This window comes from Vanessa cardui, chromosome 14 (assembly GCF_905220365.1).
Source record: "Vanessa cardui chromosome 14, ilVanCard2.1, whole genome shotgun sequence".
NCBI classification, from domain to species: Eukaryota; Metazoa; Arthropoda; class Insecta; order Lepidoptera; family Nymphalidae; genus Vanessa; species Vanessa cardui.
The window spans coordinates 852526-869578 of NC_061136.1; the positions used below are offsets into that span (position 1 = coordinate 852526).

The following is a 17053-nucleotide window of genomic DNA, read 5'->3' on the forward strand; positions in this document are numbered from 1 at the left end:
GTTTATGGGCGATGGTGACATTTACTCATATTATAAAAAAATGTTACTCTATTTTGGTTAATTCCAAATATAGCACATCTCTCAGACCTATATATAGATGACATATATTCACCAAAGGCAATGATCGAGGGTCGTAAACATCTCAACTTTTTAATATCAAAGCACGTTTACATAATAACCTTCATCCCGCGTTGGTCCTTCGCTTATTCTTACAACGTTACGTAACACGAAATTCTTCATATTTGCATAATCAATTTCCTACTTATCAATCATTAAAATACGATAGCAATGTTGGCAAGTCACTGGCCTGCTAACGCCACTCGCGGACAGACAACCGTTCGACCGAGTTGTGTTTGAGACTTGTCACGTGACCGCGGCGCGGTGAATTTAATTTCTGTAACTGTGAGTGTGTTTAGAGTTCAAAATGTGGCGAATTTTCGTGAGTATACATACTTTTTATGCTAATTTAATTTCCATATTCAAATGTGTTCTTTTTTTTTAAATCGGAATTAAATAAGCACAAGCTACCTCAATATTCGTAACAGTTTCAAAAAAATATATTTATTATATTTAAATTAAAAATATTTGACGCAATTTTTTTTAATATTTATTCATTGTGAGTTAATGGATGGATGAATTGGGTTAATATCAAGGTCATATAAATTTCGAAAATAGACATATTTACTATTCGCTATGTAACTGATCGTATCTAGATACTGCGGTTGAAAGTATCTTATATGACATATTAAAATTATATGCAATGATAAATTATTTCCATGAAAAAACTTTTATGGTAGATTTGTGGAACAACACTTACATTGGGTCTAAGGTATTACATCCCTTCCATGAAACTCACGTACTATACTGGATTACGAAATCAAAAAAAAACAGACTTATAAAAAAAGGATGCAAAAATTATAAAAAAGAAAATGTTGTTTTTGAGATTTATATTTTTGGCGGCAGCTTTTTTGCATATAAAACGGCAGAATTTCTCTGCGCGGTTATATTTCAAATATCACAATCTTTATTACTGGTATAGGAGGTGAAATAAAGGTCTGGTTTTGGACATCTCTTTGGAGGTATAGAATTTCCATACGTAAAACCTTAATCAAAAATGGTACTCACCACCGATAAAGAAAATATTATATATTGAAACCACCCTTAAAACACTCCTTTGCTCTACTGTATATACAAAAATAGGTAAAATCGTGATTTGTCAAATGATTTTGTGCGGTCCTTTAGAAGTTACGATATAGGTTCACGTTAGTATCAATGGAAACAGTGACTAAATAAATTAAAATATTATATTGATGAGTATATCTTTTATATAAATATTTTTATTGAAGTTATTTAGCAACAAACGCAACGTCATGGTATAAATAAATAACGTTATGTTTGTAAATATTAGCTTCTCCCGACGAAACTTGTATGACAAAGAACCATTCTATGTGTACGCAAAACAATTAATTAAAGCTTCAAAACGATCGGATTAATAATTAAGACAAACATACCCACATCGTAAATATAATTCGTTGTTTAAAAATATCTAAATTTATTTGCATTAAAATAAAAACTACTTTTTACAACGCTTATGAAATAGCACTTCATTTAAATTGTTAAGAGAATTCTTTTTTATTTTGTGAAATGTCATTTCTAAATATTTCTAACTCTTTGTTAAAATAAGGCAAGTATTAACTGGCGCCGTAATTAAATTCGCTTGTTATATCGGAAGTGCGAGTGCATTTATAAAAAGAAAGTTTCGATTCATAGAGTGTTATAATGTTTATTAACTGGTTTATTTACATAATATATTTTATGACCAAAAATAAATAGCAAAGTTTAAGACTCATTACATAACCTCAATAATATTAATACTATCTGTTTATGTTAGAACTATTTGTGTATGTAAGTATTTAAAGATGAGATGGCCCAGTGGTTAGAACGCGTGCATCTTAACCAATGATTGCCAGTTCAAAACAAGGGAAGCACCACTATATATATGTGCTTTATTTGTGTTTAAAATTCATCTCGTGCCCTGTGGTGAAGGAAAACATCTTGAGGAAACCTGCATGTGTCTAATTACATCGAAATTCTGCCACATATGCATTCGACCAACCCGCATTAAAACAGCGTGGTGGAATGTGTTCCAAACCCTCTCCTTAATGGAAGAGGAGGCCTTATCCCAGCAGTGGGAAACTTACAGGCGGTTACTTTACTTTTACTTTTATGTATGCATCTTAAACTTCATTCTGTCTCTTCTAGATTTTGCTTGTTTTCATAGTGCAGAGATAATAAATATATAGACAAGAAAAATAATTAATTAAAAGAAAACTAAGGTATTGTTTTAAACAAATATCTTATAATATGAAAAACAGAGAAATAAAAAACCACAGAGTAACGATTAAACAAACAAAGGAAAAATATATCGACCAGCTCATCTATACTGATATTATAAATGCGACATTAACTATGTCTCTCTGTTGCTCTTTCACGGCCAAACTACTGAACCGAATTTGATGAAATCAGGAATTAATTAAGTTTGAACACCATGGAAGAACATATATACAGATTCTTAAATATAAATGAATAAAGTCTTGAGCCTCACTCTCCATATATATTTATATTTCCTTGTTTGTGTAATTACACTTTCAAACAATATATAGGATTCTTAACATTGACTTAAAAATGTTAGAAATGCCATAAAAATAATTATGTAGTAATTAAAAATAAATATGATGTTAATACCATAACGACGTAACGCGTTCATAACAGTGGAAAGTAATTTGAACGCTTAGCGTGAAATTATGTTGTCTGTATCTAGACTATTACTATTTCCGTAACAATGTTGAAAGTAAAACAAAAAAATGAAATCTAGTTACAAAGTAATTATAACAAATAAAAAGTAGGTATTTAGTTTGTTTATGTTAAAAAAAGTCATGTTATAAAAACTTTTTTAACAGTTACAGAATACCTAAAATTCACACGATTATTATTACAACAAAACAAACAAAGTAACAAACAATGTCGCTTTCTCTGTCCCTATATCCCTTTATAAATTTAAAACTTTAAAATACTCAACGGATTTTGATGAGGTTTTTAATACATAGAGTGATTCGAGAGGAAGGTTTTTGTATATATAATAGATGGACAATATAGTAAAGAAATACTGACAATTTTAAAAGTTTGTAATGTGATGTAATATATAAAACAAATCTGTAGTATATTTAGTATTAGTATTGCACCCGTGCGAAGCCGGGGCGGGTCGCTAGTATCATAATAATTATAAATAGGTAAGTAGGTTAATCGGCTTGTCTTTTCATGCAATAAGGAAGCACTATAATATAATAACTAACATAGTTTTTGGCACAAAGACAATTTATTACCATAAAAATAATGACATTAAAATCCTAAGTAGAGCCTAGTAAGCCTTTCTAGGCCAAGTTCCAAGTAGCCGAAAGCAATAAACTTTTATAAAATACCCAAGCCATTAAGCAAGCGAAGATTCTTTCCACGTAAGGAAACCTGACGACTACTAACATGATCTATGAACCAAGAACACGCCACGCTTTAATTAACTTCACGTATCGTCAATTTCTAGGTTGGATTTTTTAAACTGCACCCGATTATACCATCCTCGATATTTCAGACAGGAAATTTTACGGTCGATGAATCCTGCTTTATATTCCAATACATCATGTGTACAAATGATTAATCGAGTGTTGTATGCTCAGATTTTAGCTTCAAATCTTAATTTAAAACATGTAGAATTTATCAAGTTTTTGTAACATTAATGAAACTGATTAATTTGCTGACTAGAGTTAGAAAGTTGGCTGTTTACATTCCTTCTCCTTAAAAAGTACATGGTTAGTTCTGCACCTGATTTTTGTCACTCGTGCCAAATTTCCACTTTGTCATGTCATGTCGGACTATCCTAGTATAACATCTTTTATCTTTGTCTTTCAAATTTCCCCAAAATTGGACGATGTCCTCCAGACCAATTTCAAGGAAGACCTGCCGACTATATAGTATATATAATGCTGAATAAAACAGTGCGCACGCACAGGTGATCTTTCAATTCCTACCTCTTATATAGATGGTACTTCAAATAAGAAACGACCAGAAAGAGATAAGCACAGACGAGTAAACATATTTACAATTACCAGAATCCTGGCTGCAACTGTAATTTTTTCTATAGATAAACCCTGAATCGTTTAATCGACATCTGCTGACCTAAATCTCCTAATATAACCAATAAGACAGTCCCTAATAAAATACTACAACCTGAGTATAAGATATATGTAAAGTTAAATATTAAACAAATGATGACTTCGAATGGAGACAAAAATTATGCCATCATTATTAAATGAAATGCCTTTTAAAACTGTTAATGATTGCATTTTTCCATTATGAAAACTTGTGAGAGAAACTTTAAGTACCAAAACGTTTTATTTGGTAATCAAACGCTCAATCGTGATTTTTATTTCAATTTTAAACCATTAAATGTGTGTACCAGTTTTTATGGAAACAATAGAATCTAAAAATAAATTATAACGTTATTATGTAAGTTATAACGCCGAGAACATTTTAATATGCTTATTAAAATTCTACGAGGCTTCCCATAGACCATTGCGCAAACATTTCACCTGCTTCAATAGAAACCTTTTGAGATCGTATTTTTCCATTTATATCGCCATACTTAAGTAACTGGTGGTAGGGCTTTGCGTAAGTTCGCCTATATAGATACCCATTCATCAATATTCTACCATCAACCAGCAATATTAGGTATTGTTGTATTCCGGTTTCAATATTGTGTAAATTAGGGCAATAAAAGGCACAAGGATAATTATCAGTCTTCCGGAACGTACCATCTTAATACTCTAGGTCGATGGAGTATTGATGATGCAGGGTTTAGTAAAAAATATTGAAGTAATAATGTCTATGGGGTATGGGGATTATTTACTATTCTAAATATTTGCAATTATGAAGCATATACTCGTGATTTCACCACATCATTAAAATAATGTAATATGTACAAATAATGATCCTATAATTATATATTTAGTATGATTTTAACCGTAAACTTATTTCCTTCCAGGTACTTATTATATCTCTAATCGCACATGCTGATTCTATATTGCCGAGATCTCGTCCGTATTCAGCAGCATCTCCAGCTCAGATAAGATTCGCGATAGAAAACAAATACGACGACACCGGACCGGGCGCCAAAAGTCCGGAATATGCTTACCAAACATACAAAACGTTAGAAGAAGCCCTTGTCAGCTACTACGACGATCCCGATACTAAATTACCAGAAGCTGAAAAACAGAAAGCATATTCTATATTGCAAGGATCAGAACCGATCAACTACGGACCCCCAATTAGACAACTACCCAAGACAGTTGAAGAATATACAGGATATAATGAAGCGAATGTTAAAGAAGAAACATTAAATCAGTACAATCGTCCCAACCAGCCAATCTTCTACCGTGAGCCGAACACCAATTATAAGTATGTAGATCTACGAGGTCTACCATTACGCGATGTCCCACCGAAGAAGTTTTTGAATGAAAAATTGAATAATAACGTATTCAGTTATCACAAAGTGCAAGCTTTGAAAAGCAACCCGATTAGTTTGGCTCATTACGCGAGGAACCCAGAGGTGATAGAAACTGAACATCAGTTTGATCCCAATCCTCGCTATAGCTTCTCCTACGGTGTACATGTAAGTGTTGTTTTTTTTCTTATATATTTTATATTAGCTGTAAACTTCCCACCACTGTGCCTTCTCTCCTTTTGAGAGGAAGGTTTAGACATATAGGTTAGGCATTTTCCACCACGCAGCTTCAGCAGGAAGAATTTCGTTCAAATTACACACATGCAAGTTTCCTCACGATGTTTTCTTTCACCACTGCACATGAAAATACAATGGTGCTTGCCTGAATATCTCACCACCATCTCGACTCACCAAACCTTAATGCTATTGAATCATAAGTATCTGTCTTGTTCATGTTATCAAGCTGATAAATATCTATATCATCAGATCCCCTATTATTACAATGTCACTATTTAGTTTTATTTTGTGAGTTACTGTTAACAGACAAGATATCCAATTCTCACAAGTATTTATAACTAGTATTAGTAAAATCTAACTATGCAATTACTCATATGTTCAAAAAAGACAGCTCAGTAATAATGTTTATCATTTTAATCAAATCTCATTGTAAGTAATGACTGTTTAGATTATATCTAGGTTTGTTGTCACAGCTATATCAATTGTGGTTCTCGACAATGCTCTGACAATTTGTAAGGAATTATGATAACATTTAGACACAATAGAAACGATAAAATTATGAGTCATTACGCACGGCGAAAGTTTTATCAACGAATGAAAGAGTGTTGTGATCGTATCTAAATTGTAAAGTAATTAGTGCGAGTGTGTCTATGTCCGTGACTTTGGTTGCATGGGCATGAGAATTAGGAAAGGATTAATGACTTCATGTGCTAGCTTTTATAAGAATCTGCTACTCGGTTTAAAGATCCTGTATGTGTCGTATTAGACCTTTTTTGTAGAATAAGAGTCAGATCTGTCCCCTGACAAGGAAGATGGCATTTATGCAGCCATGATAAACTTGCAGTCAGTTTCTATATTTATTTAAGCCATTACGAATCAAATGACTTATATTTCTTTAGTTCTCCAATTTTTTTACATTAAAAAACATTTCATTCTCGGTTATCATAAATCAACTTGTCGAAAGTAACCGTTCATCAATTTAACCATACATACGTAGTATTAAAATGATTATATCCTAACACAAGTTCCGAAACACATTTGATCTTCTGATTAGTAATAATAAGTTACATGTTTATTGGTTCAGTACATTATACAGTTTTTAGAATTTAAGATAATTAATCTTCTTCTCATTTATTTATATAGATAGATAGCGAATAGTACACCAACAATACGATTTGTTTGGACAGATTCTAGAGTTTATTCAGCGCACGCGCAGAGTGACGTAGACATACAGAGCTTTCTATTGGCTGCAAGTTTTAATATCCTTGAGTAATATGATTTGATTTCAAATAAATCAGATACAAGATAACATATTCGTTTTGTTACTGGCAAAAATTTTGTAAATCGATTTCGTAATTACGATTTTTAATCTACCAACCTGTATTTGAGCAGCGTGGTTATATTTTAAAGTCTCAAGAAGATGAGGCTTTTAATAATAATATTCATTTGATAAATTATAAGAAGAACATCAAATGAAAAAAATTTTCGATTAGAGACTATATTTTTGGTGCTTAGTTTTAAAAACAAAATATTTTGTAATTGTTTGACTGGCCATTGGGCTACAATGGTAAGCGATCACAACCGCCTATAAACCATCAGTGCTGTAAGAGATATGAATCCATACCAATGCGCAATCAACTTTGACCCTTGTTTCAATTATTACACGGTACTAAATCCAGTAATATTACTTATTGCTGTTTAGCGGTATAATATAAAATGAGCGTTACTTAGCTACCTTTAGATAGTCATGCTTAAAGCTCTACCAACAATTAACAAAGGCCGCAATTTAGTGTAGGTCAATATCAAAGATATTATTCCAACTAATTACAAGTTAAATATTCGATACATGATAAATTTGATCTTATGGTTGTCGTTATGAATTAAATATGAAAATGTCCTCCTAACCTATTTCGATCACTGCATGAGATCTCTTAGGAGATCAGACAATTATACAAGACATATTATATTAAACAAGTTTGTGGGCAAACACAGGTCCAATCTCTATTCACACACTCTCATAGCCAGGAACGGTAAACCGGATAAGACAAGAAAAAGTTCAGACGCAGGAATAACTTTATGTGTTTTTTCGAGATACGGAAGAGCACAAATTACAGACTCAGAGCTGAGTCGATCTCGGGTGAACCACGGACATCAATATATGCGGTGTTATTGCTAGACCAATGAGACGTAAACACTTTCTATCCTGAGCTGTTAGTCCAAACAACCATAAAATAAGTAACCTTGAACTATTCATTCGTTCTTCATTCACATTGTCGATGCAAGGCCGCGGTGGACGAAGGTGAAAGTTACGATTGCGTCGCGTTAAAGTAAAAGTCGGTGATACGCTTTTTGGGTGAAATGTTTTAATAAAACATCGCTCGTAATACGTAACTGCTAAAAAGGTATATTCGTGTCTTGAAAGGTAATTTTAAAAGAATCGTTTGAAACATGGACTATCACAATAAATACATTATAGCACACGTATAAAATGTGCATGCATTATTCGATAACAAACCAAATTCACACTCAGACTCAAATTACTTTATTCAATACGGAAGCATTACTCTTACTTATTGATAGTCAAATAAACACTACCACGGGTTCGGAAAATTGAACCTTTTTTGACAATTATAAGTAAAATAAACCTCATATTCATAAAAATGATGAATATTTACGATCGATGTATAAAGGCTTCTGGTAACTGTATGAAAGCCAAACTGACCGCAAACGAACACTGAATGTCATAAGCGACATTGACAAAAGTTTAATTATAACATTTAATTGCGTGTATCTTCGCTCCATAATAGCATATCACAAGTCGGTTGAGATTTCACGAGTAAGCTCTTACATAATACTCCACTTATAAAAAGTCTTATGTATTTATCAAGACAAACACAAAATATAACTTTTTATTTTCGTAATTATGTTACATATATTCAAACTATCGAATTAACTTGGACAAACTGTGTTCCCCAAACTTTTAAAAACTACTCAACTGGCTGATAAATATATGTATAACAAATTGCCAAACCATTGGCATTTATAGACACAACTTATACTAAAAATCACACCATACGTATAAATAAACAAACGTACGTCAGTCCGTTTCACAAATTGTATGTACGGACGACCTCACAACTGTTTTACTGTGCGTAAAGATTTTATCTTGCCTATCAAAATCACTCGCATATTTAACGCTGGTTAAAGGAACTCGTTACAAGTATTCGACCTCTATTATTCAATTAAGATAATAGTATTTTAAAATGTTTTATTATATTCAATATATATTATACAAATAGGAATGTTAGCAAATGAAATATGTAAGTTTTATATAGGAAATAAGTTAATTATTTTGCATAAATAACTTGTGCATCTAGCTCGTATTATAATGGATTTGTTTTTTTGTAAGCCAATTGGTTTTGGCTTTGACTTAGCCTAGCTTTCGCTCTTGGACTATGTGATGAGTTTCTTTGTGTTTTAACTTCACATTTTGGTCACAAACATCATCAACGATTATATATCTCCTGTACAATAGCATGAAATAAGAAATATATATATTTCCGTAAATAGACTTTAAAAATTTTGTTGCTATGTAAATATATTTAATACCTCAAGTAGAGTAACAGTGATTTTGTAAAGAAAACCCCCACCATCCTGCTTATATTATTATCTTAATCCTACTTATATTATTAATAAATGAGAAGTTTGTGAGGATGTATGTATGTTTGTTACTCTTTCACAAAAAAAGTACTGAACGGATTTTACAGTAATAGGTATAGGTTATACATCAGAAAAACACATAGGCTTCAATTTATAAAGACTTATGTACTTTGGTCGTAATATAACGATACATATCAAGAACCCGTGCGAAACCAGTGTGGGTCGTTAGTTTAAAATAACGATGGGAGAAGTCAAAATTACAATAAGCCTGGTTTGGCTTATTGTAATTTTGACTTCAATCTTTTTTTGTCTGGTATCAATCCTATCGTGTAAGCTGTATAGAGAGAATTTCTTTGTAATTACTAACTGAATAATATACTAAATCAATAGACGTAACGCACACACCAGAAAGCGATTCGATCGTCTACATAAAATATTGATATTGACTGTTGATCTAGGAAGCGTGAAATTTATAATCTTTTAAGGTATAAAAGTTGCATTAAAACCAGTCGTCTGTTACAAGATCGATGTCAATTGATAACAAAATCAACTCGGTTTCATTTTAAAGGGTAATCGAGTCTTCTAATCCGATCAACAACAACAACAACAACAACAGCCTGTAAATTCCCACTGCTGGGCTAAGGGCCTCCTCTCCCTTTGAGAAGGTTTTGGAACATATTCCATCACGCTGTTCCAATGCGGGTTGGTGGAATACACATGTGGCAGAATTTCTATGAAATTTGTTACATGCAGGTTTCCTCACGATGTTTTCCTTCACCGCTGAGCACGAGATGAATTATAAAGACAAATTAAGCACATGAATCAGCGGTGCTTGCCTTGGTTTGAACCCGCAATCATCGGTTAAGATGCACGCGATCTAACCACTGGGCCATCTCGACTCACTAATCCGATCAACAGATATAAAAATCTTAGTACCCGATAAAGTAACACAATTTCATAATATATAAATAATCTAATTAAAACGTTTTAGCAAATTGGTGTGATGAAATCCTTATCAGTATAATAAAAAATCGAATACTTTTATAAATAGCTGCAAATTCGAATTAATATATTTTATATAGTTGCCAAATCTTTTAAAATAAAACTATTTAAAGTTTCAGTAATAATTCGATCTAAACCCCTGAGGCTAATTGTAACTACTCATTTATAATATTAGCAAATCTAATATTGCAAATGATCTTCTAAAAGTCTTAATGTTAAAAATCAAAATCTAGACTTATAATCAATTCAAATCAAATCAAAATAAACTTTATTCAAGTGGGCTTTTACAGGCACTTTTGAATCGTCAATTAACAATTAAGTGAAGCCACCACCATAAAATTGGAGTGTCTGTTTGTCATATTAAAACAGCAGCTATTAACTAAATGCACATGAATTTATACACGGTACATATACTTACTTAAAAATTTTATACAATATCAATCTCTCTGTTTGTTCTGGATAATCTCTGAAACGGGACTTTCACGCTTATGCAATAAGGACTATCTAACGCTACAAAAATAACTTTTTCGTCAAATTCAAATGCGCTTAAAGACATAGGCACAGCATATAATAGTATGGGCACTTTTGAGTCATCGGATTACAAGATTAATTTAAAGTAACCATTATAATTTATATTCATGACCCAGATTCGAATTGGCGAATAAATGCAAATACTCTAACACTAATCAAGATGACCCCTATGTACGCATCTTGTTACAAAATTTTATCAAATAAAATCTGGATCAATGTCGACTGTTACTTCACTATGAATTACAAACGTTTGATCAAAACTATTGTCTAACCAAGGTCGGTTTGAAGGAATTTTATGATTTTAACATACATTGCTGATTATGTACGTAATCGCATGAAACTTTGTTACGTTCTTTCATTGTGATGATGGAATAGAGAGCTTGTGAATTTATTCAAACATCCCATATGTTTAATATTTATGGGGTTTATTTGTGTTTATAATTAATTATACTAGTGAAGAGCATCATTGAGTAATAATACAAAGAATAAATGATAAAAAAATCATGGGATAATTACTAATTAAAATTTAACTAACGTGGAGTCCCTAATGAATTTATTGCCGGACGTATTTAGTAAATTCTTAATTTTACCTTCCAAAGAGTAGATAGCACTGCGTTTATATCATACAGTGAAATTGTTAAATATATTTTTATCAAAAAATGCGTAATGTAGTTCTTGTAAATTAATAATATTAGCAACTTGAAATACTATTCTTTTTATGTTTATTAGTATCAAGTTATTTTTACTAAATTTTGTACTTTAAATTGATTGACTAGTGTCATGAAGAAAACAAAAAATCATTCATTTTTTTTTTTAAATAATCGCGTAACTTTCATACATTGCGAATATAACCTCCTCAGTTTTAATGTGACTTAGGGTAAAGTTAACAGCTGAAAACCCACCCACAACGAAAACTATTTTTAATCGTAAAGCAAACGGCGCAATGTACATTGTTAATTAGGAATGTTCACAACAATTTCGCGTATTCACGATCAAGGTAGGAAGCAATATAGTGCGGTCGTTACACAACGTACGTATGTTTACAGTGACGTGCTTTTATAAATTGAACCTTAATACTTTTCAATACGGTTTACAACAGTTATTTCTACAAGTCCAGTCACTCGGATGTTAAGTGGAACGCGAGTTCGGTGAAAATATAATTGCTTTATGAAGGAATAAAATTTCTTTCTTTTTATTCGACTAATGTTACACCAATAAGTATTAATTTTTGTGTGTATGTCTGTTACAACCTTGACTATAAATGCCGTACCCATTTACAATATGTCATTGGATTGATAGAAAGTTACGGTGTACAAATCAATCAGCATAGTATTAAATTAAAAGCTGTGGGTACGCAATGTATATTCTACCATTAAACGGCGACGGGAAATACGATACGAGAAGAATAAAATGAAATCATAAAATACATCAGTTAGTTTTTTTCTTTAATTTTAGATTAGTAGTTGCGCGCGGCTTCGCACGGTTTTAGGCTCTACTTTCTTGGAGTTTAAGTTTGCTTCATACCAAATTTCATCATATTCGGTTCAGCGGATTGGTCGTAAATGAGCGACTGACAGACAATAGACAAACATACAGACAGAGTTAGTTAGTTGTCTGTGAGAGGTCGCTATAAGCGATAAGACCGCCTTTGCGTACTATGTATTTAATGTTTTGTATTTCCCATATAGTTCCATGTATTGTCCAATGATGTATTTTAATCGAGCTCATTCGCCAATCAAACGGTAGCCACAATACTAATTGATATTACTTAACAGTAAAGTACTAATTGCTAAGTAGTTATCCTTTTCCTTCAATTGATTTATTGAGGCATGTTAATTAATAAGTACAATTAAATTATAAATACAGATATATCCTGCACATTTACAATTAACTTAAATAATTAATAAAAAATTACACCGACTTCAAATTTAGAAACAGCTAGTGAACTAGAAATAAACAAATCTATGAAACTACTAGACCGATTTTAATTAAACTTACACGATTCCCTAATTTGAACCTAACTTAGATTATAAACTATCATCTCAATAAGATTTTTAGTTCTTTTTTTGTTTTTTTTTTATGGTATAGGTTTGGCGGACGAGCATATGGGCCACCTGATGATAACATGATCACCATCACCCATAGACAATGACGCTGTGAGAAATACTAACTATTCTAGAACTAAGATGTTATGTCCCTTGTGCCTGTAGTTACACTGGCTCACTTACCCTTCAAACCAGAACACAACTATACTGAGTACTGTTATTTGGCGATAGAATAACTAATGAGTGGGTGGTACCTACCCAGACGGGCTAGCACAAAGCCCTACCTCCAAGCAGAGTTGTAGAGAATTTCGTGGACAAAATTACAAACATACACTAACGAATTTAAGCACTCGTACTTGGAAGCCTATGTGGATCATCTTACTCAAATATAATTAAATTCTAACAATATTACATACTTGTTGAACTGATAACCTCCTTTTTTAAAAGTCGGTTACGAACGGAAAACAAACGCGCTCTTTGCATTGATGTAATCTTACATTTAAAGTTTTTTTTTCATATACATTAACACATTATTATACTATCTTAAGATCTATTAAATAATAAGTAATTAATTTGCACTAAAGTATTTAATTTATATTGTATAATTAACATGCGTGTTTTTTTAATTGCATTTCCGCGTTATATATTTAAATAACGAGATATTTAAATGTATACATAACGAGGGTATGAAATAATAAAATACCGTTTTAAATTTCGAAACGCCCTTGCTTATGAACTTGTGCAAAACAATTTTAAAAGGTATAATTACTTAAATTTTTGCACGATAAGCGAATATTGCGATGTAACCAGTAAGATGTCGTGGATACATTCTTTACTTAACCTTCAAACGGAATATTTTCGCGCTTTAATATTTTTAATCTTTTAGTATTTGTTTTTTTTTTTTAATATTCGTATTATTTGGCGAACGTATGACAGTATTCTTTTTAAATATTTTTTTATGTAAATTGCTGCTATTTATTTCGGACTAATTATAATAGTTTCACAAATATTATATGTATATGTAAGTTGTTACTGAAATAACTTGATGCGCAGGATTTGTTTAAGCTGGTAAATTAAGTATGTAGTGAGTTAGTAAGATATAATGTATTAAGAAAAGGGCTCTTTTCTTTTAAGGATTATAATTGGAGTTGCGCTGCTCCAATGTAATTTTAGTGACTTGTCGTTCACTGTATTTAATATCCAAAACCCTGGATATCATGGTAAGCGGTTGATCCTGCTCCTAATCTTCTTTCTGATATAGCAATACCGCAATGACGGTGTAACTGTTAACCATTTCTTACATCGCCATGCACCACAAATATTGGAGGTCATCAAATAAACCTTTGCTATAACTTTAATTAAATATTATTAAAAAAAAAAAAAAAAAACAAAAATAATTTATTTACGCATGTTAAGGTCATGACAGTTTAATATAACCTCAATGCTTGTCCACATTCTTTAAACATGTAGCTAGTATTACGGTATGCGAGGATATCTTCCGAAATATTTATTTTATCTGAAGGATTACAATTGGATTAATTAATCCATAATACTTACATATATATAATTATTTACTTGTATTGTTTTAATTGTAATATTAATAATCTTCTGAACAATATATAATACAGTTCATGATATATTTCCGGTAGTAGTCGATTGCCATCCCCTTGGGATATGATTGCGTACCTTTGTTAACACCCTTGTGCATAATATAATATACATAATATCGATGCATAATCGGAAGACCATATGAATATCATACCTTAGTATAATCATAATTAACTGAATTACGAGTACTGGAGTAAAAATTTATAAATGTAATTAATCATAAAGACATCTGCTCATTTTAAAAAGAGTTTGCAGCTTACTATATATTATTTATTGCTTCAATAATAAAACTAAAATTGTGAAATTTAGTACACCAAATGTACAAAATGTAAAAGCCGATGCAATCATCAACGGGGAATCGATGGATCCAATTGATTATGCTGAGTTTCTTGGCCTTACTGTTAATGCCAAGTTGCAATGGGGCCCCCATATTAACGGATTGGCGAGTAGACTGAGTTCTGCGGCATTCGCGGTCAAAAAAATTAGATTATGTACCGATGTTGATATAGCTCGCTTAGTATATTTCAGTTACTTTCATAGTATAATGTCAAACGGTATTGTGCTGTGGGGCAACGCAGCCGCTATCCATACCATATTTGTGCTACAGAAGAGGGCTATTCGCGCAATCTATAACCTAGGAGCTAAAGAATAGTTAAGGAATAAATTTAAAGAAATCAAGATATTGACTGTTGCTTATCAAAATATATTCTGCAATGTTATGTATGTACGAAAAAATATTAATGATTTCATGAGTCAGTCACATCCAATCAGTCCATCTAATCAAGCTCAAATATTGTTTTACAGAATTAATCATGCTCATGATTATTAATTCTATAATAAGAAATGGCCTATGCCATTTTTCATATGTTATTTTGAAGTGGATTAGCAAGAAATAATAAAATACATGTTTCAGCGGTTCGCAATACATTTGCGCAAGATCCTGCAACACGTAAATCAAATATTGATTATTGTTTGTAATAGATATTGCAATATAGTTAGTGTAACGGAAGAATATCACTTCAATTATAAAAAATATTTAGCTATATTAAGAGATCTTTAAATAATATTGGTTTTTCCTTGCACAATATCAAATTTGATATCCTGACTCCGAAAGAATAGGGAACCAAATAATAAAGGATTCTATGGTTGTTTGCTCGAGATGAGTTATAAATACAAATTAAGCACATATATATAGTGGTGCTTGCCTGGGTTTGAACTCGAAATCATCGGTTAAGATGCACGCGTTCTAACCACTAGGCCGTCTCGGCTCACCAGCAATATTGAGGCGTTAAAGAACTAACATTACAGATATATAAAAGTAACAACTGAGTTATTACATCTCCTTTTAAGAGGAAGAGGAGGTACATTAGTCTTTTGAGAAGTTATATAACTTATTCCAAATTTCAATGAGGCAATTTGGCAAAATTTTCATCCGCCATATATTATGAAATTTCCTGTTTTCTTAACCAAAAATGAAATAAACTATGATCATATGAAATTTATGCAATAATCAGCTTAGATTTAAGGAACTGGGCTCTTTGAATAAGTATTTCAACTAACATATGTATGATTCTTTTTCAGGACAAACACACAGGTGACTCAAAATCAGCGCACGAAATCCGTGACGGTGGAAATGTCCGGGGATACTACTCGTTCGTCGACTCTGACGGCAAACAGCGCACCGTACACTACACGGCTGATGACAAACTGGGCTTCAGAGCAGATGTGCAACGCACGTAATCTCAACAACACAATAGAAATAAAGAGGAGGTGTCTTGGGACATACAGTTGGAACGAAGTTGCTTTCGCTATTTATTATGTATTCAATAAGACAAATGAGACGGAGCACTATTTTTTCTACACCAATAAACACATACCTTAGTCATGTTCAAGAAAGAGATGAAAAATATTTTATAAAATCACAATAAAAAGAGAGTGAGGGAGAAGGGTTACTCCTTTTCTGTGTCAAGTTCACTTTGATGTGATTTGAATATCCAAACATCACCATCACCGTGGCAATCTGTATTGACCTTCTAATAGACGTATGCCACTTATCTTTATTGGTCCACTTATCACTAATACCATATCAATAATTCTCCAGCTGTTCTAGCAGACGCTTCGCCGACGAGCTGCTAGTCTGCCCACCGATCCTACCATAAACCTTTGATCACCACTCTGATGACCTTAGATTACTTTCCATCCATTACCCTTATGTAGTACTGGATTTCCTCCAATCATTTTCATGCCTTACATCTCTTATTCACTGGCAGAATGTTTAAATAGCAATCTTCGATAATTTATTAATTCGACATTGCGTTTTACTTTTATCTAACATCACAATTAATATATACCACATTCAAACAAATCAAAATCAAATCAAATCAAAATAAACTTTATTCAACTATACTTTTACAAA

General features: G+C 32.0%; 1 protein-coding gene across 1 annotated transcript; it reads left to right on the plus strand.

The window, feature by feature from the left end:
• Positions 1 to 303: 303 nt before the first annotated feature.
• LOC124535462 lies at positions 304 to 16541 on the plus strand. Its single transcript, XM_047111690.1, has 3 exons — positions 304 to 439; positions 5096 to 5722; positions 16219 to 16541. The coding sequence occupies exons 1-3, from the start codon at positions 425 to 427 to the stop codon at positions 16375 to 16377; spliced, it is 801 nt and encodes a 266-aa protein (XP_046967646.1). The 5' UTR covers positions 304 to 424; the 3' UTR covers positions 16378 to 16541.
• The last annotated feature ends 512 nt before the right edge of the window (positions 16542 to 17053 follow it).